This window comes from Rhineura floridana, chromosome 2, assembly GCF_030035675.1.
Source record: "Rhineura floridana isolate rRhiFlo1 chromosome 2, rRhiFlo1.hap2, whole genome shotgun sequence".
Lineage (NCBI taxonomy): Eukaryota > Metazoa > Chordata > Lepidosauria > Squamata > Rhineuridae > Rhineura > Rhineura floridana.
The window spans coordinates 53427498-53452157 of record NC_084481.1 but is presented as its reverse complement, the minus strand read 5'-3'; the positions used below and the strand labels follow the sequence as shown (position 1 = coordinate 53452157).

Below are 24660 nucleotides of genomic sequence, written 5' to 3'. Positions count from 1 at the left end.
TCCCTAAGGTACTAAAGCCGCTACCGCCATCTTAGTTGATGGCAGAAATGTGCACATGTAGCACGCACATGTGACATCAACAAAGATGGTAGCGGAGGCTTCATCCCCTTAGGGAAACTGCGGCTGCCATCTTCATTAAGGGCAATGGTAAAAGACAGGAGACAGGTAGGTGTGGGGGTGGGGGGGGCGTGTGCGCATGCCCCGGCATGCCTGGAGTCGGCCCTGCTGGCACGTCTGTTTAGAAGCAGCCACACTATTATAAAATCTGCAAAGACAGCACAATAAAGTCCATACAGCACAATATAACTTTATATGAAATAAAATTTTAGGCTCAAATTGCTTTGCTGTCACAGGCCTATTAGTTCCAGTGAAATGTTAAGTGCATTTTTATAGATAGCACTTTTAGTTTAGACATAGCTTATACTGTGCAAAGAGCCAAAATTAAACCCCAAATAAGTTTTAGGCTAGGTTCTTATTGAATTATTTTTCCATATGCTTATTTAATTAATAAATAAATATGTAATTCACCCAGATCAAATTCCAGAAGCTTACGTTGATTCCATTTTTAGGTAACAATACTAACTAGTAATCAAGTAATAATGAGATGGTAGAGATTCTTCTACTAAATGTTCATTTCAGGTTGGAGCTCTTTATTGTGTGCCGTTGTATATGTTTATGATAATTTCATTTTTATATAATATAAATAGGAGTTTCCAAGTGACTTCAGTGGGACTTTCTTCTGACTAATGATGCATAGGGTTGGGCTATAACTATTCTGCTGCCCTGGGCTCCTACTGGGAGGAAGGGCGGGATATAAACCACATAATAAATAAATAAATAAAATGTTCTACAGCAAGTATTATGCCTTTGTTGTTGTCATCATCATCATCATTTATTTATATAGTGCCATCGGATATAGCACTGAACATAAAATAAAACAATAAAATCAAGTCCCTGCCCCCAAAGGCATACAATCTAATTAAAATAGAATGCAGATAACAAAGGAAGAGAGGGAAAATAAATAGTGGACAAAGCGAGGACTTCAAATACACATACAAATCATAGAAAATAAAAAACCTAAGTTGAAATTCCAAAGTCCCTCTGAAGTGGTGTTTTGTTTTTGTAACTTAATTCACTATATATTTTATTTTTAAATAGCTTCTATTTTCAATATTTATTATGCAGGTAATAAATCACACATGAGGACTCTTATGCTGAAAGGCCTGTGTCCATCTAGGTTGACAAGAAATGGGTTTACAGCTCTGCATTTAGCAGCTTACAAGGTAAATTGGTTTCAAATTAAAAAATTGTATTAGTGGTCTCATTCTTTCTCTCCCCCTCTGTCTTCCCGTCTCCAGCACTTGGTCTTTGGCAGTGCTATGGCAGTGAGCCAGGTGTCAGGAGCACTGGAAATTAAAGTTGTCTCAGTGCTGTGGGTGTTTGGCTTACTGCTACAGCAGCTCTGGGGCAGTGGAAGGGAAACCTCCCTCTCTTCCTCACTCTTGCTGTTTTTGAAGCAGAAATGGGAACGTAGAGTGACTGGGGTGGGGCGAGTTGAGACAAGCATGTTCTACCTCCACTGCTGGATGCAGTATGCTTCTGAACAGAGCTTGGAAAAGTTCCTTTTTTAAACTACAACTCCCATCAGCCCAATCCAGTGGCCATGCTGGCTGGGGCTGATGAGAGTTGTAGTTTTAAAAAGTAACTTTTCCAAGCTCTGCTTCTGAATACCAGTTGCTGGAAACTGCAGGAGGGGAGAGTGCTATTGCCCTGAGGTCCTCATTGTGGACTTCCCGCTGGCATCTGGTTGGCAACTGTGAGAACAGGATGCTAGGCTAGATGGACCATTGGTCTGATCCAGGAGGATCTTTTTATGGTCTTAAGGAGAGAGCAGAGCTTGGAAAAGTTACTTTTTTGAACTACAACTCCCATCAGCCCAATCCAGTGGCCATGTTGGCTGGGGCTGATGGGAGTTGTAGTTTTAAAAAAGTAACTTTTCCAAGCTCTGGGAGAGAGGAATTGATTTCTTCTGTGTCTCATACTACAATCTGAACTAGAGAATGTGTGGGAGGGTTGTAATGCTTGTTTCATATTTAAAGCAAGCATTATCAGCTGCCAGAATTTATCATGCAAGCCTGGAACGTAACAAACATTTTAACTTCTATTCATAACTGACACAATCAAAACACATGTATTTTGAACCTAAGTATCTGTATTTGAATCCAAAAAGTGTTGTAAAAGTGGCCTTAATGAGCTATACATGACAAGCTCCTAGCCTTTAATTTTTCACTATTGGAAATTGTCTGATGTATCAGATAAATGAAAGATGTACAACATTTTTTGCAATTATTTTCAATATTGCAGCTATGTTATTAATTTTTTTATCTCATGCTATGAAAGCTCATGGAGGGTTATAATAAGGTGAAAGGTTTCATTTGAAGAACTCAACATACATAAGGGAGATATTTGATACAGATTTGTTCTTCCTTGATATTTTTCAGACTCTTACTCATACAGTTAGAAGGATTTTTTTCATAAAGTACAGCTGGGAAAAATTAGAACTAAATCAGGAGATATATATTCATGATCTCTTTATCCAGAATAAAAGTGCTTGATCTTCTAGGACAGGGCTTCCCAGATTGTGGTTAGTGGGCCCCAGGGTCTGCAAGCTACAGGTGGCCTGTGGAATGCCGGCATTAAATACTCATATTGATTTTTAATTGTATTTTTATTGCTTCTTTTATATCTTATATTGCAGGGGTTCCTAAACTGTGGTTTATGGACTACCTTCAGGTGGTCTGTGGCATGCTGGCATTAAATATTCAAATTGATTTTTAATTGTATTTGTATTGCTTCCTTTATTTCTTATACTGTATTTTATTGTATTACAGTTTCAATTCTATAGACTTTATTTCTATGTAAGAAATTTCTATGTAAAAAAATAAAAGAAGCAATATAATACAATTAAAATCATACCGCATCTAGCACAGCACAATTGCTACAACACATAGAAAAATCATTAAGTGGTCCGAAGGTGCCAAAAAGAGTACTATGAAGGCACCTGCTAATGTCAACAGGCAGGGAGTTTCAAAGCTGGATAAACTGACGGGAGTCTTTGCACCTTGTCCATCACTAAAGGACTGATTTCTTACAAGAGCAGAACAAGTACTATGTGGCACTTGTAACCTGGAAAGCACATCTTGAACTTGGCCTTGCAGCAAATTGGCAACCAGTGCAGATTTCAGAGCAGAGGTATTATGTGCTGATAGAGTCTCACTCATGTCAGCAGTCGTGCCACAGCATTCTGCATTAACTGCAGTCCCCGGGTCAGATTGTGCTGCATGGGGATTTCTGTGACCTTGGCTGATTGGCTGCCAGGATTTTTTTAGTTTTGGTTTTCGGTTAGGAATCCTGACTGGTTGCGGGATGCTTAGTTTTCTGCCTTACTCATAGGAATCTTTTGTGATTGGTATGGTATTGCATTTAGGAAAGCATCACTGTCTTTTCTTTTTCTATTTGCATTTCATTTACCTTTATCCTCACTCCCTTTCATCCATAGAAGCAACAACAGTGGTTCTACGTGCTCCGCTCAACCGTCTTAAACCCACTGATGATGCACCTTGTTGTTTGTTTCTTGCCCAATAGTGGTAAAAGAAAATTCACATACTGGGCAGCGTGGCTGCAGTTGTTGTTCCCAAGCTGCTGCCTATGACGGTAGACCAAATTGTGTGTGCTTTCTCTCTGACAATTATATTCACTGGAATGGGGTTGGCTGATGAAGTGAGTTTATAGCGGCCCACAGGGGAGACAGAAGTGGGTAGAGAAACTTCTTACTCATTTCTCAGACCTCTTTCTGAAGTGAAGGATCAAATCTGTAAAGAAATTTGGATGTTAAAAGGTAGGGGCAGGACATTCCAGGCAGGGGGTTGCCAATCCTACTTGGATATGGATATCTTTGCAGAGGATCCGTAGTCAAGCCTTACCAACAGCACAATCCAAACCATATATACTCAGAAGTCCTACTGAGTTCTATGGGCCTTAGTCCCTTAGTAAGTGTGCTTAGAATTGCAGCCCTTCTGGGGCATCCATCTTTACTCCTGAGTGCTCCCATCTAACATCTCCACAACGCTAGGCTCCTTCCTTCCTACAATGGCCTTCTGGTGACTGGGGGCACTTAAACTCTTTTTGCCAGAAGCGAGTTGGGTATATTAAATGTTCCCTACCCGGGCTCCATTTTTTAGGTAAAATTTCTATCCAATCAGAGAAATGTTTTTGTATGATATTTTTGATACACCAAGCAACTGTGGTTGACGCTTAATGTATCATGCTTAATGACATCACTTGGGCCCGCCCCATGATGTTACTTGAACCTGCCCTGTGACATCACTTGGACCCACCCCATGACATCACCCAGGCATGCCCCATGACATCACTTGGACCTGCCCCCAAAATCTCAGGGTTTGGGATGCTTCTGACCTAGCAACCCTAATGTGGCCAGAAACAGTTTTGATTTAAATTTGGGTGGGAGGTTACATGTGCCTGCTGTAGAATAAAAAGGTGGGGGAAACCCTGAAACAGAATGATACAGTTCACAATGTTTTCCTTTTGGAAAGGGGCTTCCCCTCTGCCCAGTGCCCACCCACCCAATCTCCTCTCCTCCCCTCCCTGCCCCCTCTCCCCCCTCCTCCCACCCTTCCCTTCCCCCTTCCTCCCTCCCCATCCTCCTCCCCCTCCCCTCCCCAGGTCAGTTTCACCTATCCTAAGCATGATTGCACAGGAGTAAATCCCACTGAACTCAAAAAGCATGCAAATGATCAAACCTGCTGTTCTCTCCTCCTCCCTCCTATCCCCTCCCTTCCCCTCCCCATCCCCTTCTTCCCTCTCCTCTTCCTTCCCCTCTTCTTTTTACCAAATTCTTCCAAGCTACACAGGAAGTGGATGGGACTGTGAAAGACCAACCCAAATTATGTTTGCATTTTAACAAATTTGTAGGGCAGTACAATATGTCAGAGAGGAGGTCAGGTCTCCTGCTCCCCTTGTGCATTCACTATAGCTGCCCAATTTTCCTGCTTTTTAAAGTTTGATAGAGATATCTGTGGGCTATAGGTACGTTCCTAAACTGCAAGGTTTTTTGCCTATTAGTGAATTTTTACTTTCTAAAAAAAGGGTAAGCAAAAATTATTATTTACCTTGAGCCTTCTGGCAGACAAACCCATAATTTCTTCCACAATTTTCTAGGGACCATTTTCCCATTGAACTGAAACTAGGCTTATTTAATATTGAAGTACATAGCAGAGCTTTTTCTTGAATATCAGCACTGTAATCAGGGTGATTCTGTAATTAATGGATTACGGTGGGAATCAATGTAAGAAGCAATGTACAGGGTTTTTAAAGCCATATTAACAAAATAATCAAGAGAAAAATATATAGAAGATTAGTTACCTGATACAGTAATGAGAAGGTGCTGACAGAGCAACAGATTTTCTAGTATTTTTAAAAAATTAAAAGTTTAATGAAATTACAGTGAACGTAAGACCCACCCTACTGTATGAGAGTAAAGACCTATAACAGTTCAGCAGAGCTTGGAAAAGTTACTTTTTTGAACTACAATTCCCATCAGCCCCAGCCAGCATAGCCACTGGATTGGGCTGATGGGAGTTGTAGTTCAAAAAAGTAACTTTTCCAAGCTCTGCAGTTCAGCATCCTGTTGTCACAGTGCCCAGCCAGAAAGCTATCGGCAGCCCACAAGCAGGACTTGAGTGAGACGACGTTCTCCTCACTTAAGCTCCCCAGCAGCTGCATTTAAATATATTTTCATGTTATTTTAAATTGTATTGTTTTAACATTCGATGTTTGCTTCCCTAGAGAGGAAGGGCAGGGAAGGGGGAAATAAGTAAGTGCCATTTATTAGAAAGGCCTGAAAAGAATGATACAAGAAAGTCCAATGTCAAAAAACACAAACAAAAACTCCACATAAAACCACTTTAACACTTGCCTGCGCTGCTTCTACTGGAGACCAATTGGAATATTCCACTTCTTGCCCATTAACCCATTTTTCATAATCATTACTCTGCAGACCGATCCAGACATTTGATTTAAGCCCAAACAGATTCATTGTTATGAAAGCTAGAGAAATAGATCACAGTTAGAAATAAGTCACCTGTAGATATACATCAAGTAATTCAAGATGGGATACATTGTTAACTCGTTAAAAACAGAAGCAAAACAAGTTAATTTTACTCAATGCCATTTTTTCAGAGTCTCTGAAATCACAGTGAGAAGTGAAAAGGCAACTGATTAAGCCAGTGGGAAATTCCAGGATATTATGACTTGCTGCTGACAGGGTTTTTTTCTTTTCCTGCCTACTCTCTGGTGTATTTTGCCACTTATGCGTGCTACAGCAGAGGCTTGCAGCATGATCTATGTATCTTTACTCAGAAATAAGTCCTGCTGAATTCATTGGGGCTTTTTTTGGCAACTATTCTCAGAATTGTGACCACCCACGTCATGCTTTCTTTGGAAGGGAAATTAAAAAGCTGCCGCAGAATCCTCCACCCCAGCCTGGTCCTCAGCTGTTCCACTATCTTTCCAAAGATGTTGTTTGCTCTGGCAGCAGCCAAAACAAGAAATGCAGCCCAAGCAATAAAAAAATGCAAACCACCGAGGCCTGATGGATTGATGGGGGAAGGACACAACAGTGGCTTCTCCTCCTTTTCCCTCCCAGAGCGAGTGTGAGAGGGACAAAGGTTGTCATGCTACGCACAGTTACATGGGAGTAACTCAATTGGGTTTACTTCCAATTCCAAGTAATCTCTCTCTCTCTCTCCTCCTCGTGCTCTGCCCACCTCCGAGTCCCTTCACCAAGGTTGTGGGGATACTTCACCACTACATGAATAATACAAGATTGGGCGACTAGAGTGGTATCCAGATCTGGCACTTTACCTAGCAAGCACTGGCATTGCTTAGTATCACAAGTTTTGAAATGGAAAAGTTCTTCTTTTCAGTATCAGGTGAGGATCCACCTGCTGACAATGGAAGGCATGGCTAAAGTCATTTTCTGTAGGAGGTGGGAATGCCTTGATCGTCAAATAATAAACCTTTAACTCTGGAAGAGGTTTTACGTGGAAGCAGCAATGAGGCCATGCTTTGGCCATCTGAGGAGGTCTGGCATGGAGGATAGATCATTTGCCCACATGGGTGAAGTGCTCATGACCATGGTAGCTGATGTGACATCTTTGTGGTGGTCTTTTTCATCTCTGCAGTCATTTGGGTCGAACAGCATGTCAGCAGAACACACGGGCAAGAGAGCTTTAGCTGCAAAAACTGCTAAGGGAGGGGTTGACCTTGGGTGTTTTCAGGTCAGTCATTAGGTCTCTGGGTAGAGAATAGGGTTGCCAAGTTCATAGCCTGAGACTCATCCTGTATCTTTAGGAGAAGAGAAAGTAAACCAAGTGCAGGTGTTCTTGCAAATTCTGTAATGGGAAAAACCACAAGGTGGAATTCTCCCTTCCCCCTGCACAACTTTTAAAGATAAAGAAGACCTCTTGGTTGCCAGGCCCGGCCTTCCTCTAACCATTCCTTATCTTGTTTGAACCCCTAGAACCCACATATGTCACAGACTGGGACTCCTAGGAAGGTATAGGGAAGCCCTTGTGTGAACTGGAAGATGCTGATGTAATTCCCTCCAAAAAGCTCCTGAGAGCCATGGATTACTTCAAAGTGGCCAGTTTACTCTCTTGGTCCCTGGACTGTATTCGGGTAGAGAGAGAGAGAGGTCTGCTGCTCTGCACAATGTTAGGGCAACATCTGAAAATGTGGTTGCCTAAGTCACATATTCCCAGCCCTTCCCTTCCTATCTGGGTCAGAGGAAGAGAGTATTGACAGGGCTGGTGCCTGCCACTTGTCTTTCTGCTATTGTTCTGACATTGTCTGAAAGATTTATCTTTCTCCACCCTTTCCCCTTTTTGCAAGGTTCTTAAACAGCTCAACAGAAATCCTGTCTTGCTCTCCAAAGGAGAAAGACGAGTGGGCATCAAGTGTGTGAGGGGGTCACACCTGCCAGGAAATAGTTTTAGCCCTGCTTTCTATTCCCAGGAGGTGGGTCCCTGACTTCTGATAAAAGAGATGAGAATATATATCTCTTTTGACAACATTACTTTCTTAATGGAAATACAGTTTCCCTCTTTTAACTACAGTGTTCAGAGTACTGCTGGAAGACGTGATCTTTAGCACTAACTAAAATGTTGTGCAGTAGTATTTTATAACCATAGTAGAAAAAAGCAAATATTTGAATCTAAAATGGAAAACTATTATTTTAAGAGTTGTAGGAACCTGATTTTTGATCCTCTCACTTTTTATCAGTACCAATAATTAAGAAATAGCCTTCAAAACCATTACAACTCCCTTGTGGTTTTATTTAAGGTGTCTCAGACATCCATTGGTTAGGTCTGGGATCCTGTTCATAAAACCAAGTATTCATAGAGAGAAATATTTATAGCACCTTTATTAAAGTGTTCACTTGTATACCTTGTTCAACTTCATTGATGTTGTATACCTTGTTCAACTTCATTGGTGGCAAAGCAGCTACGGACACACTTGGAGGAAGCAGATTATTTAGATCCTTTCCAGTCGGGCTTCAGGACTGGACACGGAACTGAAACAGCCTTGGTCGCTCTGGTGGATGATATGAGGAGGGCGTTGGATAGGGGAGAACATACCTTCCTCGTCCTCCTGGACCTCTCAGCGGCTTTCGATACCGTCGACCACGGTATCCTGTTGAGTCGCCTGGAGGAATTGGGAATAGGAGGCACTGTTTTACAATGGTTCCGTTCCTATCTCTCCGGTAGATATCAACGGGTAGTGTTGGGGGATGAGGTTTCAGACCCTTGGCCCCTCAACTGTGGTGTGCCACAGGGTTCTATCCTCTCTCCCATGCTATTTAACATTTATATGAAACCGCTGGGAGCCATCATCAGGAGTTTTGGGCTGCAGTGTCACCAATATGCGGATGACACGCAGCTCTATCTCTCATTTAAATCTTCACCAGAGTTGGCTGTGGATACCTTGTCCAAGTGCCTGGAGTCCGTAAGTGGATGGATGGGAGAGAACAGGCTGAAGCTGAACCCCGATAAGACCGAGGTATTACTAGTGGGGGACAAGGGAAGGTTGGGTGATTTTGACCTGATACTTAATGGGGTGAGTTTGCCCCTGAAGGACCAGGTCCGCAGTCTCAGGGTCATCTTGGACTCCCAGCTGTCTATGGAGGCTCAGGTTTCTGCAGTGAGCCGGGCAGCTTGGTACCAACTTCATCTAGTACAGAGGCTGCGACCCTATCTTCCCATACATCTGCTCCCATGAGTGATACATGCCCTGATCTCCTCTCGATTAGACTACTGTAATGCGCTCTACGTGGGGTTACCCTTGAAGATGGTCCGGAAACTTCAGCTGGTACAAAATGCGGCGGCACGCTTAATAAAGCAGACCCGCCGCCGCGATCATATCACCCCAGTGTTGATTGAATTACACTGGTTGCCAGTTGTATACCGGGCCCAATTCAAGGTGTTGGTTTTAACCTTTAAAACCCTATACGGTTCCGGCCCAGTTTATCTGAAGGAGCGCCTCCAGTATCACCAAATATGCCGCCAAACAAGATCAGCCTCACAGGACCTTCTCTTGGTCCCACCGACCAAGACAACTAGGTTGGTGCGGACCAGGGAGAGGGCTTTTTCGATCGTGGCCCCCACCCTCTGGAACTTACTTCCCTTTGACCTTCGGCATGCCCCCTCCCTGTTGACTTTTCGCTGAGCCTTGAAGACCTGGCTCTTCAGGCAGGCCTATGGGATCTCTGGGGTGGGTTAGGTTTTACACTATATCAGCGTAAGATGGTCTTCAGATGAGATGTTATGACATTAATAATGTGATGATTATGTATATAAGGAGATTGTATTTTATATTGTATTTTATATTGTAAGTCGCCCAGAGTGTCCGTTCAGTCGGACAGATGGGCGTCTGCTAAATAAAATTTTATTATTATTATTATTTCAATTGAAGCAAGTGATCCATCATAGTGATTGCAGAATGCTTGGGCAGAATGCCAGCTCTTCAGGTGCTTGGGTCTTTTGGAATCTGCACCAGAAAGCACTAATCTAAAAAGGATATAATTAACTGGAAATCTTAGGATGAGACATGTGATCACAAGAAAGGAACCTACTGAAGACTGAGTATAATATTTTCATTGCCTATATAGTAAGTAGAGAAATTTCAATTGTCTGTTCGTGTGCCTAAAATCTTAAAAGTACTGACAATGGTCTGGTACATGTGTCACATCAAACCATCATTTAAAATAAAACATGGTTTAATGTGAATTATTTTATTTATTTATTTATTATCATTATTTTTACCCCGCCCTTTTTCCAAAACTGGAACTCACGACGGCTTCCAGATAAAAGCACACATATAATTAAAAACATACAAAAGTCTAGATTAAAATCAAATTAAACAATTTGCAGTATTAAAACCATTCATACATACAGTTAAAATAATTCAAACTCAGTTTAAAATAATACAGTTAGGCAACAGCAATGCAGCACCCTTCAAGACCTGTCCTTAACAGCTTTCACTTCCAAAGGCTTGTTGAAATAAAAAAGTCTTTGCTTGCCGACGGAAGGACAGCAAGGAGGGGGCCATTCTTGCTTCCCTAGGAAGGGAGTTCCAAAGCCTTGGGGCAGCCACCGAAAAGGCCCTATCTCGCGTCCCCACTAATCGTGCTTGTGAGGACGTAGGTATCGAGAGAAGGGCCTCTCCTGAGGATCTCAGGGCCCGGGCAGGCTCATATAGCAGTATGTTAGTGGATGTTGCTGAAATCACAAGCGCTTCGCTCCTGCCCTGCCTCTTGCTGCACTCCTGGGAAACAAATCATGGTCTGGCTTGTCATGTCATCTGAATATGGGCTTTTGGTTTGTTTCTCCCAAATAAACCATTACCAGTAATAAAGAACAATCCTTGGCTTCCATTCATGGTTCGTTTGGAGAGAGGTGAGCCACAAGCCTTGTTTGGCTGACATGAGAGCCAGACCAAAGCTTGTTTCCCAGCAGCACAGCAAGAGTGGGTAGGATTGAAATGCTTGTGATTTCAGCACTGTGCAATATATGGTTTAATGTGAGATATGAATAGGGATGAGAAATCTATTGGAAATGGACTATCAAGTGGATTTCCTTCCATCTGCCCCTTTCAACCCTCCGGCCAAACAGGAAAACCCTCAAGGTGCCAAACCAGCAGACAGCAGAGAGTGTTTATTTTTCATTCTGTTTCAGTTTGGTTGTTCTTTCCTTATTAATTGTAGTTTTTGGCCGGCATTATGCAGTTTGTTGTTTCATTCTGAGCAGATGTATTTATGTATTTTTTTATATTTCAGAATTTACTCTGTAATTGATTTTAGATTGCCCTTGACAAAGGGTTCTGTCAACACCCGAAACACTTTGGGCTGCAATAAAAATGTCTATTTTCACTCTCTGCTGTCTGCTGGTTTGGCACCTGGAGGGTTTACCTCTCTTTGGCTGGAGTGTTTTTGGGTGCTTCCCTCCTTGCCTTTTTGCTCCCTTTCAACCCCCATCACAGCACAGGCTATTAGATTCTTGCTATTCACCTTAGATCTCGACAAGGAAAGTTTTTTTTTAACATGCTCATATTATAACTAAAGCAATTTATGTTATTTACACATTCATTAATGTCTAATTGCTGCCATCCTAACAGGGTTCTCTTTTTTCTAAAGTGTTGTTTTTTGATATGGTGTGTATATAAACTGTTTGTTGTTAGAGGCTACAATCCTGACCATGTCTTTTCAGAGGTAAGTCACACTATAGTGCTTACTTCCAGCCTTAATCCGCTTCCTACAGGGAATTTTAAAGACCAATGGAATGCATTATTCATTATTGTTCTTTTCAGATTGAAAGAAGTGATGTCTTTTGTTAACTGTTGACTTTATCTGTGCTCCTCAGTTAAAGACTGGAGATTTCAAGCTGTCAAACACAAAATCATGCTTACCACAAGCATTTAAAATATAAATTAGCTTGAGCATTAAGTTTCAGCAGATGCACACGCATGACTACTTTCTGTATAAAATACACATCTATGAAATAAAAAGTTGCATTATGAGGAAGGACCTGGCCTCGACCCCTTCCCAATATATGTACAAAATAATCAATATGCTTATAAGAGCCAAAAAGGATTTCTATATACTTATATATTAAGCTGCAGTAGCAGAGTTGCAGAGGAAATGGGGAAATAGTACACTGACCCAGCTAGCTGGAAGAAAGCAGAAGCTGTGGTTAAGAGAGGGATTTCACATCTAGTAGATACCTTTTTGGAATTGGAAATAACATGAAATATGAAAAAATGTATGTGACATGCAAAAGGTATGCATCACATGCTCTGAAAACCTCTTCCTCAGTAATATGTCAGTCTCCATATATGGTAAACTTGATGCTTGCCTGCCATGCCTATATAACTATGTGTTACTATGCTTCATGTAGAAAGACTTTCCTTGTGTTCAGGTAACTGTCACTTGACTCTCTCTCTCCTGATGTACATCAGTATTTTCTTTTATTGCAATAAACTTGTCCAATTGACTGCTTCTCCTAAATTTATTGTGAAGTGAGCTTCATTCCACAATTACAAAAATGACTTAAATAAATGGCATTTCACTGGAATTAGAGTACCTATAAAATGTTTAATATGCCCAAAGAAAGTCATACAATCCAGGACAAAGAGCAAAATATCAACAGGGAGCAAACTTCCCTCTCTGAGTGAAGGAAACAAGAAAATATTAAGTTTATGCAGAACTGTAAAACCAAGACAGCAAGGCTGCAGTCCTAAACCTGCTTACTTGGGAGTAAGACTAACTTAATTCAGTGGACACAGTGAGGACTACAGCCATATATGACTTTGTGATCAACCATTAGCATCCTCAGCCTTTCCCAACCAGTGTGCCTCCAGATGTTGTTGGACCACAACTCCCATCAGCCTCAGCCAGCATTGCCAATGGTCAGGAAAGATGGGAATTGTGGTCCAACAACATCTGGAGGCACACTGGTTGGGAAAGGCTGAGCTACCTCATTAACTTTGTCTTTATGGTGTCACAAGACTTCTTGTTGTTTTTGCTGCAAAAGACTAGCCACTCTGGAAATTCACTGAAAGACAACACACAAGGAAGGTAGTTGATTTGTAAGTATCTGTTGGTGGTTCTGTCCCCAGAGGCTGATGGATCCAATTGGTTTCCAGGTGGCTCTGGGGGATTTTCCAGCTAATATGCCTGGCATTCCTATTGAAGCCCTGGTCATCTGTTGAACATCTAGATGGCCCAGGCTATTGACATAATAGCTCCTGAGCACCTTCTCCGTCTTGATAGAGCCCAGCTATCTCCTTGGAATGCAATGATTTTAACTTTTTAAAATTGATTCTAAGTGTCTTTGGGTTCACTTTTGTGAAGAAAAGCAACTAACAAATTTAAGAAATAAAGATGAACACCCAGTGTAACAGCTGCCAGACCAGTTTGGACAACAGCAGCAATACACCTACGCTTCAACTCATTTGCTCACCTAGACCCTTCTCTCTGAGGCAACCAACATATTCATTGGCAATCACTCGTGGCCAAGTTAAGATTGTCTTCCAAGATTAGCTGACCTCTATTTGGGACGTTCATGGGCCAAGACTTCCCAGTTGTTGATGTTCATGTTATATTTTTTTAGATTCGCTTTAAGAACATCTTTAAACCTCTTTTGCTGTCCACCGATATTTCGTGGTAATGCTCTTTCCAGCGCAGTGCAATAGACTCTATCCTTAAGAAGTTTGGTACCATCTATTGAACGTAAGGGATTTGTACCGTACTTTGTTGGTCCATAAATGGCCTTTGGGGCATTAAAAAAGCTCCATGCATCATGAGCATCAGCAAAATGCTGGATTTCTTGAGCTTTCTTTATCCATCAGGTGTTCTTAAGTTCTCTAGTTCTTCTTTGGACCTCAGCCTTGGCACTGGCATAGATTTTTTTCTTAGCAGCACAGTTAATGTCTTTCTGTCATATATGGAACGCTTTCCTTTTCTTGTCAATGTTATGTTCAATCTCACTATCATTCTTATCAAACCAATCCTGATGTTTCTTAGTTTGGTATCCAATAGTTTGTTCACATGCTGCAATAATGGATGTCTTCAGTTTAATCCAGAGTTCCTTGACATTTTCAGGGAGTTCAGTCAGTAGATGTTTCTTGAGAGTAGTTTGAAAGCAAGCTCGCTTAATAGGATCTTGAAGGGCATGGATGTTCATTTTATGCCTTGGTTTTCTTCCTTGGAGCCTATGTTGAGGAACAATATTATTGGCCATTGTGGATCAAATTAAACGGTGATCTGTCCAGCAGTCCTCAGCACTCGTCATGGCCCTAGTGAGGAGTACATCATGACGATCTCTGGCATGGACAATTACGTAATCCAGGAGATGCCAATGTTTACTGTAGTGAGTATAGCTAGGGTAAGTTTTGTTGGGTTGATTGTCTGAATCTCTCACAGTATTATGCAAATATATCTATTGTTTAGCCTGGTTGAGGGCAATCAGCTTTAAAGGAAATATATGCTGCTCTATTTTTGTATGTACCTTTCTTTTCTTTTAAATAAACTACCCTTTTATTAATGGTGTGTATCGCTTGGGGCTATGACTTTAAATTCAGTCCTTGATCACTGGACGCTATGACTACCATTGATTAGTGTGAGGTAATGCCCTAGAGCAGAGGGTGTAACAATAGGTCTGCTCTAGGATCTCCGTTAGTGCTCTGAATTCCCCCTATTCAGAGTGGTAGCTAAGAAAGGGGTGGTGGCAGATCTACTGTAAAACAAATCCTGGAAGAGGGAGAGTTTGCCTGGGAAGCAGTGATCCAAGGGAATTGGGACTGTTCTCAGAAGCAAAGAACCCCCTTGGGGTGCTGAGGTCAAGGGACCCCAGGGGGACAATCTTTGACACCACTACAAGGTGACAATTCAGCGAGGGGAACCGACATATATCAACAGCCAACAAGCCAGTCCTGTGGGAATTGTGGGTTGAAAGAAGAATTTTATACTTTTCAATGCTGCCAACACAGAATAGCACATTTAAAACAAGAAGTTTTAAGTTCCCTGCCCCTGGGCAGCTGCTTAAATACAATATTAAGGCAAAATCTGGACCAAATACAGGGGACACACCAGACCTATTACTCATGGCATGTTCCTTGGCATTCTCCAGAAAACTGAACAATTTCCTCTGTTCCTTAGTATGTAATACACTAAGCTGAGCTGTGGACTAAACCAGACAACAGCAGAACACATAACTGGGGACTTGCCTAACACCTGCCCAATGCACAAAAGTTTTATGCAGCATTAAGCCAGCCACCAGTGATATTAGACTGAGACTAATTCGACAACAGCAACAAAAATCCTACATCGAGCCTGCTGGACACCAGCACGCTTTAAACGACTAGGCATTTTGCCCACAGACGAATGCTATGCTGGCAGCCAAATGAATAATCTTTCATTACTGGAAATCCTGAGCATACCAGGCAAGGACGGTTGGAGCAGGACCTTTTACGATTAGCGGCTTGTGAGAAAATCCTGTTTAGCAAACAACATAAAAGCACATACTTTCAAGAGATTTAGAGTGCCTTCTGAGAGCTTTTGACCAAGTAGCTTGCTGAGCTTGGAAAAGTTACTTTTTAAAAATACATCTCCCATCAGCCCCAGCCAGCATGGCCACTGGATTGGGCTGATGGGAGTTGTAGTTCAAAAAAGTAACTTTTCCAAGCTCTGCCTTGCAACTCGCCATGAGAAGTGGGAGGCACAGCATAGAAATAGGAACCTTAACAATCCACCATTTACTCCACTGACAATATGACAAAATTGATAATATGACAAAATATTACTGAGGCTGTCCACAGATTCAGGAGAACAGTGTGAATATAATTTCAATATGTTAGGAGACTCACCCTACTATACCAGGGTTCTGCCAAATTAAGTAACCACTTTGGTACTACTAGGTTGACAGGCATATTTGTTATTTTCAGGAAGGTGGCTCTTATTGGCTGCAGCTATAACATATGGTATCAATGTGTCCAGTTCCTTCACATATACACTCAACATTTCTGTTGCTTCTGACCTAACCTAATCAGATTTTCCTATAAATCAGGGGTCACCAACCTTTTTGGGCCCATCAGCACTTCTGCAAACAGGATAAACTGTCATGGGCACCACATACATTGCAACTGATTCTACTGGCTAGAATTAGGGGTGGGGAGAAATTTGAATTAATTTGCATTTAAAGCTGAATCTATTAAATTTGCACTTTCTGAAACAATACGGGAACCGAAACAGCTATTCTTTGAAACTCACACTTATCTGAATTTTACAATGCAGTTCTCCAACCAAACAATGTTTTCAAACATACATACATTAGGGGAATGTGCATATAAAAATGAATATACTAGTGAATAACATACATTGTTAAGAGAAATTGCTTGCAAAAATGTATACTTTAGTCAAAACTGCGTAGAAAAATGAGTTCGTTAGGAGAAATTCACACTAAAATACTGAAGAATTTTCATTGGGATTTTTTTAAATGCGCAAATTGCTACAGAAATGTGGAGAACTGAATTTAAGATTGCAAAAAAAGGGGAAACAAAGAGAACTGAAACTGGCAAATCTTTCAATCTCTAGCTACAATAGCATGTTTTTTTCAACCTTAATTTCAATGGGGGTATAGATGGTGGTGGTGGGGACCCTCTCAGGAAACACCTTTGCAGATGCTCATGCACCTGTGGGCAACAGGGTGGTGACCCCTGTTATAAATCTACGGGAACAAGATGTATATGAAAATCTTTTCTCTTAAACACCGGCAGTATTCAAATGCATAAAAGTGTATTTTCATACACTCTGGAATACCTTTGTTTGTTTAGACAAGCAAGAGAGTACCTTGAATGCAAAGTAAAGCCATCCTTTGGGACATACTCCTTGATGACTCTGCTGATTTGGTATTTCTCTCTCAATAGTCCATATATTTTTACGTTTGCAGATACAAGTTAAGAGAATTGGTACAGCTTGCAAAGCCCCAAAACTCTAACAAAAACAATTACATAATTCATAATAAAACTAAACTTAGTGCATAAATACAGATCTAACAGCACTGGATGTTAATTTACATTTCATACATACTTAAAAAAGTAGAACGATATCCAGTGCCCTTGTTCTGTTAGCACAAGGGTTTCTGCTTACACAGCAGAACTTCCTTATCTCCCACCCTTGCATGCATCCCATGCCCTTCCCGGATCTGCTGTGGAGAGTTGGGAAAACCTCTAGAACAGATTTAGAGGGCATAGGAGGAGGGCGAAGGAATGAAATTTCACTGTGCAAGTGTAAATCCTTGAGCTAACAGAACAATGGACTTAGTGCTAATTTGGATACAAGCCGTTATAATTAATGGACAATTATTATTGAGATTTATGTCAGTGCCAGAAGAGCAAAGCAGATGTGGAGTCCTAGCTTATTTAATCAAACTATATTCCCCCAACAGTTGGCGCTGATGCAACACCATGAACACATGAAGAATACTTATGTATTTGTGTTTTTGTTGAAAACTCAGTGTAAGAAACACAACAAGCTTGATTTTGTTCCTGCATTCTCTTTCTTGCAGCTGGCGATTACCAAGATAAAATGTAATTTCTCCATGTGTGAGGACTGGATTTTCACAAATGAAGGACAATTTGGTGCCCATAGTGGAATGAAGCACTTGGATTGTGCCATTTTGATTGTACTCTAATGCTGAAATCCTATGTTCACTTTTCTGAGAGTAAGTCCTATTGAACATAGGAGGCACACTAACTATAGTTCACAAAGTTCTTTGATGAGTAACTTTTGTTAATAGGTGCTTAATATATTAGTAAAAATGACATTTTTTAGCTTGTTTGCTCACTCAAATAGGGTTGCAGAGCAATTGATTTCATGTAGGAAAAGACAGAACAGAGAAAAGGGAAATACAAAACAAGAACATATGGCTCCTAGAGGATTTGCAGTCTGGATGACAAACACAGCACCTGTGATCAGAATTCTCAATACAGCTCTGGCCAGAAAAAAACTAGTTTTTGGCTATGAAATGCATATGCATAATTTGTCATAAAGCCACTTTGTGTTTCTGTATTAATAACCTGGCAGAAATGTTATAAATATCTACAGTCTTATCTTAAAACATATTAGGTTGGATCCAACCTAAATTAGACTGCATTCCTATTCATGTACAATATATTATGCAATAGAAATTGTTTCTTAAATATTTCATTTACTGGAAACTGGGGGCAAGTCCTATGAAGTGAGCCTTGCTTCCAAATAATATGTTTTATGATTTAAGCTTTAGGACACAAGTGATTACCTGATACCCTACCCACTGCCATTTTCTTTGTAAGCTACTTCGAAATGAGTGCTGTGCAAAATAGGAACATCTTTTCTAACCACGTGCAATTTAGTTTTGTCAACAGCCTTGCCTTGAACTCCCAACCCAGCTTAAGTCATGTGTAGTTGGATCACGTGACCAGTTACGCTAGAATGTGGATGAAAATTCACATGTAATAAAAAGTAATGCAGCATGTATACCTGACATCAGAAATTAGATATGCTTCCGAGTTAAGCCTACAGTTACCGAACCAGCAATTGGTATACATACAGAAGCCTGCTTCCATGTGCAGTTCTCCTTCAATGCAATCTTATATAGGTCTATTCAGAAGTGAGCCCCACTGATTCAATGGGGCTTACTCTCAGGTAAATATGTACAGGATTGCAGTTCTTATCTGGAACTTTGTAACAATATAAGATTCAATTACTCATTGATGTATAATATATTGTTACTTTTGAAAATTAATAAAATGTATTTTTTAAAAAATCACTCACTGATGACTAGCCAAAATTTAAGCTATGCTGAGCATGGGGCATACCAACCTCTGTACCTGTGACATGAAAATCATTATGTTGTTATTTGAATGATCCTCACCAGTGTGTACACAAGCAGATATTTTAGTCTAGGATGCAAGCTGTTGTTAAGAAACGTTTCCTAAAATGATCAGGAATACAAGAAATAAAAATATAAAATGAACCTTTTTGGGAAGAAACGAAACCACATTTTTCAGAGTCAGCATAGGTCTCTTTTCACCTTCCTCCCAGTTCTGGCACAATAAAGGTGAGCCACCTGTCCATCTGTGTAGATATTTTAAATATTTAGTTATTTAATTGGAAATGACAGTCAAAATCCTTTATTCTAAGCCTAGGGTCAGATTAATTTGAAGGTAAAATGGAGCCATCTTGACAAGCTAACTATACAATATCTGGGTCTGGTCAGGGCCTGGATGAGAGGTTACCTTGGAATTCCATTGAAGAAAGCCAAGAAATGAAAGAAAAAGATATTGCAAACTCTAGAACAGTGATTTTGCCTTCATTGGTTTGTTTATCAATCAGTTTATCAATTAAGTTTTAAGATTTTTTTTTTAAATCCCATGATCATCAAATAAAAACATAAAAGGAACAGAGTCAACTCTGGTAACATAACAGTCAATGAAGCTTGAAGGTTCCAACATAATGGAATATATTCCATTAACCAATATATTCCAATATAGTCAGCATGGATTTTTCGCATTCTGCAATGTTAAATTGAAAATACGCCATGCCATTCTAATGCTTCCCATAAGCTCATTTCAAAACAAAACCTTACAAACTTATAGCCCTGAACACAGAAACTCTTGCTTAACAATCCTCTAAATTTTCATGGTGATACACAAAACAGTCAGAGAGAATAGAGAGTTCAAAGTGTAGAGAGAGAGAGAAAAAACAAATCCCCCTTTTGGACATTTTTCTGTCAGAATTCTCACAACCTGTTGAAATTCATTAAAAACCCGCCATGTTCACAAAGTACCTATAATCCTATTACTGACCTTGCACCATACTCTGACCTTCATCTCCTGCAGTTTAAATGTTAAAAAAAAAATGCCTGGCTGATTTTAATTAATTTAAGAATTTTTGGCTTGAACTCAATGATAATGTTGGGCATGCTCAGTAAGAACCAACTGTCAGGGTTCTAAAAGCCAGACTCCCAGCTGCTGGGCTTGTCTAATCAGGGGGCCACACCCACACCAGACTTTGATTTCATGTGAGACAGTCATGGCTTCCCCCAAAGAATCCTGGGAAGTGTAGTTTGTGAAGGGTGTGAGGAGACTCCTATTCCTCTGAGAGAGCTCCAGTGGCCAGAGTGGTTTAACAGCTCCTTTCACTAACTATACTTCCCAGGATTCTTTGGGAGAAGCCATGACTGCCTCAAGTGAAATAACAGTCTGATGTGGACAGGGACAGCTTTGGTTTAAATTTGGGTGGGAGGCTACATGTGCCTGCTATAGAATAAAAAGGTGGGGGAAACCCTGAAAAAGAATGATACTGTTCACAATGTTTTCCTTTTGGAAAGGAAAGGGGCTTCAACTCTGCCCAGTGCCCACCCAATCTCATCCCAATCTCCTCCCCCTCCCCTCCCTGCCCTCCTCCCCCTCCCCCCTTCTAGGTCAGTTTCACCTATCCTAAGCATGATTGCACAGAAGTAAATCCCACTGAACTTAAAAAGCATGCAAAGTATCAAACCTGTCCTCCCCTCCCCCTCCTCCCTATCCCCTCTTGCCCCTTCCCTCTCCCTTCCTTCATCCCTCCCTTCCCCTCCCCCATCCCTTTCCAATCCCCTCCTCCCACTCCTCCCTCTGCCCCATGGTCAGCTTTACCTATCCTAGGACTACAATATGGGAGACCAGGGTTCAGATCCCCACACAGCCATGGAGCTCACTGGGTGACCTTGGGCCAGTCACTGCCTCTCAGCCTCAGAGGAAGGCAATGGTAAGCCACCTCTGAATACCTCTTACCATGAAAACCCTATTCATAGGGTCACCATAAGTTGGAATTGACTTGATGGCAGTCCCTTTCATTTTCAAGCATGATTGCATGGGAGTAAATCCCATTGAATTCAGTAAGCATGCAAATGATCAAACCTGCCCTCCTCCTCCCTTCCATCACCTCCCTTTTGCCCCACCCTCCCCTTCCAATCCCCTCTTCCCTCTCCCTCTCCTCCTGCTCCCCTCTCCCTGTTCTTCCTTCCCTCTACTCTCCCCTTTCTCCCATAGTCATTTTTCCTATCCTAGCCATGATTGCATAAGAGTTAATCCCATTGAACTCAATAAGCACGCAAATGATCAGGCCTGCCTTCCCCCTCCTTCGTCTCTCCTCTCTCTTCCTCCTCCCTTCTTCCTCTCCTCCCCTGCCCACTCCAGCCATTTCTCCCCATGGTCAGTTTTACGTATCCTAAGCATGATTTCACAGGAGTAAATCTCACTGAACTCAATAAACATGCAAATGATAAAACCTACCCTCCTATTCCACCTCCTGCCTGCTCCTCTCTCTATTCCCTGTGGTCAGTTTTATCTATCCTAAGCATGATTGCACGGGAGTAAATCCCACTGAACTCAATAAGCATGCAAGTGATCAATTCATTCTCAGCAAACTTGCACAGGATCCCATTTCTTACCTCCCGGGCTAAAAAGGAGGGAAATTCACTAACAGGCAAAAAACCTTGTGGTTTAAGAATGTACCTATAGCCAACAGATAATTCTATCAAACTTCAAAAAGCAGGGAAATTGGGCAGCTATAGTGAATGCACCAGGGGAGCAGGAGACCTGACCTCCCCTCTGAGATATTGTACTGCCCTACACATTTGTCAAAATGCAAACACAATTTGGGTTGGTCTTTCACAGTCCATCCACTTCCTGTGTAGCTTGGAAGAATTTGGTAATGTGCCTGAACTGGCAGTTTGAGTGCTATGGCCAGGCCTTAAACCAGACTGGAATGGATTGAAGTAATGTTTCCTACAAGCATACCTGAAGCAGGACCACCAACACCTCCAACACCTTGCCCCAAAAGGGGTATTCACCACTGGGCAAGCGTTGTTTAACACTTCTGGGTCCAGGGAGGTCCTCTTAAGGAGGGAATGCACCTCCACCTCCTTAAAGGTGAATGGCACTTCCCCCTCCTCCAGTGAAGCATTGATCACTACCTGGACGCATCCAGTTATCTTGCTATGGCTAGTTCTAAGAAGCCAAGATGGGTAAGGGTCAGTGGAGCAGGTGGTCAGCTGAACTACTTAGAATTGTAGAATGATAGAGTTGGAAGTGGCCTATAAAGCCATTGATTCCAACCCCCTCAATGCAGCAATCCAGATTGAAGCATACCCGACAGGTGGCTATCCAGCTGCATCTTGAATGCCTCCAGTGTTGGAGAGCGCACCACCTCCCTAGATAATTGGTTCTATTGTCTAACGTTAACAGTTAGGAAGTTTTTCCTGATGTTCAGTCAAAATCTGGCTTCCTGAAACTTGAGCCCATTATTCCGTGTCCTGCACTCTGGGATGATCTAGAAGAGATCCTAGCCCTCCTCTGTGTGGCAGCCTTTCAAGTACTTGAAGAGTGTTATATCTCCCCTCAGTCGTCTTCTTCTTGAAGCAGCTTGAACACTCCTCTGGCCACAACAATCAAAACAGATCCAATACAGATGGATCAGACAGTGCTTTGGATGCCTCCATTGGACTTGTTTGAACTGTGGCATCCAACTCTGCTTGAATCTGAGCAACTTAGTCCCAAAAATGCCTTGCAAAGTTGTTACAGCAGGCTGTATTAATCAGAGTGCAGTCCTATGCATGTCCACTCAGAAGAGTGAAGAATTCAGTGGGACTAAAGTGTCCCAGATAAGCATGCCTAAGAGGAAGGGCAGGATGTGCTGAATCAGTGCTTGGTTGCAATAATGACTGGATGAAGGACAATAAACTGAAATTTAATCCAATATCTTCTGGAATGCCTCTCCTGATAGGAACCTAACCTTAGATCTTCTTCTGAAGCCCTTCTCCAGGTCCCGTTTTTTTGCCGCTGGGCGCCATTTTGGTCAATGGGATCCGCTTTACAGCAGTTTTCGCTTTACAGCGGGAGTCCGGAACGTAACCCGCTGTATGAGCGGGGCCCTACTGTACATTTACATTTTTTACCGTGTATATACCACTGTGGCATCCTTGGTTTCACACCTGTAACAGAAATAATTAACATTTTATGCCAGCCATGCAATGGGCTATCATAGAAATGATTTAACTGTGTTCCTCTCTTTATCAACCATATCTTTTGCTACACATAAACAGACTAATAAAAAAGACACTACACTCAAAATAAATATACTGCCTTGTAATATTCAAATCCTAGTGACTGTACATATGTTCTGCTGCTGTTTGGAGTGAAGATATCATCAGCTGTAGTCCTCATTCACCATGTACTATATACACATAAACACATGAAGCTGCCTTATTGTCTGATCCCCGCATCCAGCAGTGATCTGGCCTCAAGTTGGAGGTTGTAGGGGCACTGGAAGGGGAGCTGGGTCAGGGCTCAGACTAACTGCTGAAGAAAGGGAGACCATTGCACCTGAGGCTGTTGGACAATCCTCATGGGCTCTTTCCTGAGCCTGAAACACCAGATGCCTTCCACCGCAGATCACCAGTCTGGCAGTACAGGGAATGCGCCAGGAAGGATGCTATGAAATGAAGAAGTGCCCAGGCCAGTGGGTTGACCCTTTAAGGCCCTGGAATTCTCTCAAGGGGGTGGAGCCTGGAGGAGGCAGTCTGGAGACAAAGGCATAAAAGGTCTCAGTCTGGTCCCAACCTTTGTCAGAGGAAGTTGCTCAATTGGACCTGGCTGTGGTCTAGCATTTGCTGATTTCTCCATGGGATTCAGCATGGACCAGAGCACAACATTTATACTGGACCAGACCATCGGCTCATCTAGCCCACTATTCTCTACTCTGACCAGCAGTGGCTCTCCAGGGTCTCTGGCAAGTCTTTTCGATCCCCTGCTACCTGATCCTTTTTAAACTGGAGATAATGGGGTTGAACCCATGACGTTCTGCCAGTCATGGTCAGCAGAGTGGGGTTGCTCACTGGCTTCCCAATGGCACATGTTGGACTGGCTTTACTGCTGTGCCTGCACCATGCTCTCCATTGCCTCGCCCCTCACTCTCTCAGTAACAGGCAGTGATATGGGGAGTTGGGAAGCAAGGTAAACAATGCCACTCTGCCCCACTGATTGCTACTGTCTTCTGCATCCAAGGGATGTGCTTTACTACTCAGCTTTTCTTTATAAAATAGTCATTGTCATTATAGAAGCCACACATATACTGAAATATTTTTATTAAGCTTTTTTACCTTTTGGTATCTTTCATATCCATTCACACTCAGAATTGCAATGTAGTGGCGCAGCCCAGTTCCTCACATTATCTTCAATATAAATGGTTTCTAAAAAGGCAGATGCAACCTGCCACAGAACAGTGCATTAAACTGAATTATGATTTGGAGGCAACGTTTAGTATAATCAGCAAGGAAAAAGACTTTTGGATAGTGCATGGTCTTCCTTTTTATTTACGTTCTTGATTTATTTGTTGTTATTCTAAAGGACTGTTCTCAAAGTGCATTTTATACTCTGCTACAGATACTCAAATATAAAATACATGTGTACTGCGTCAGATATGATGGGCACATTTGTATAAATTAC

The 24660-nt window shown here is 41.7% G+C and overlaps 1 protein-coding gene across 1 annotated transcript in view; it reads right to left on the bottom strand.

Annotated features, from left to right (window-relative positions):
* PLA2R1 (phospholipase A2 receptor 1) overlaps nt 1–24660 on the bottom strand; it is a 110445-nt gene that overhangs the window by 12358 nt on the left and 73427 nt on the right. Inside the window, 11 exon segments of the mRNA XM_061612696.1 lie at nt 5190–5334; nt 5996–6126; nt 8555–8570; nt 10040–10110; nt 10113–10140; nt 16982–17098; nt 17100–17125; nt 19150–19188; nt 19191–19249; nt 23112–23147; nt 24344–24423. Of these exon segments, the coding sequence (XP_061468680.1) occupies nt 5190–5334; nt 5996–6126; nt 8555–8570; nt 10040–10110; nt 10113–10140; nt 16982–17098; nt 17100–17125; nt 19150–19188; nt 19191–19249; nt 23112–23147; nt 24344–24423 (748 nt within the window).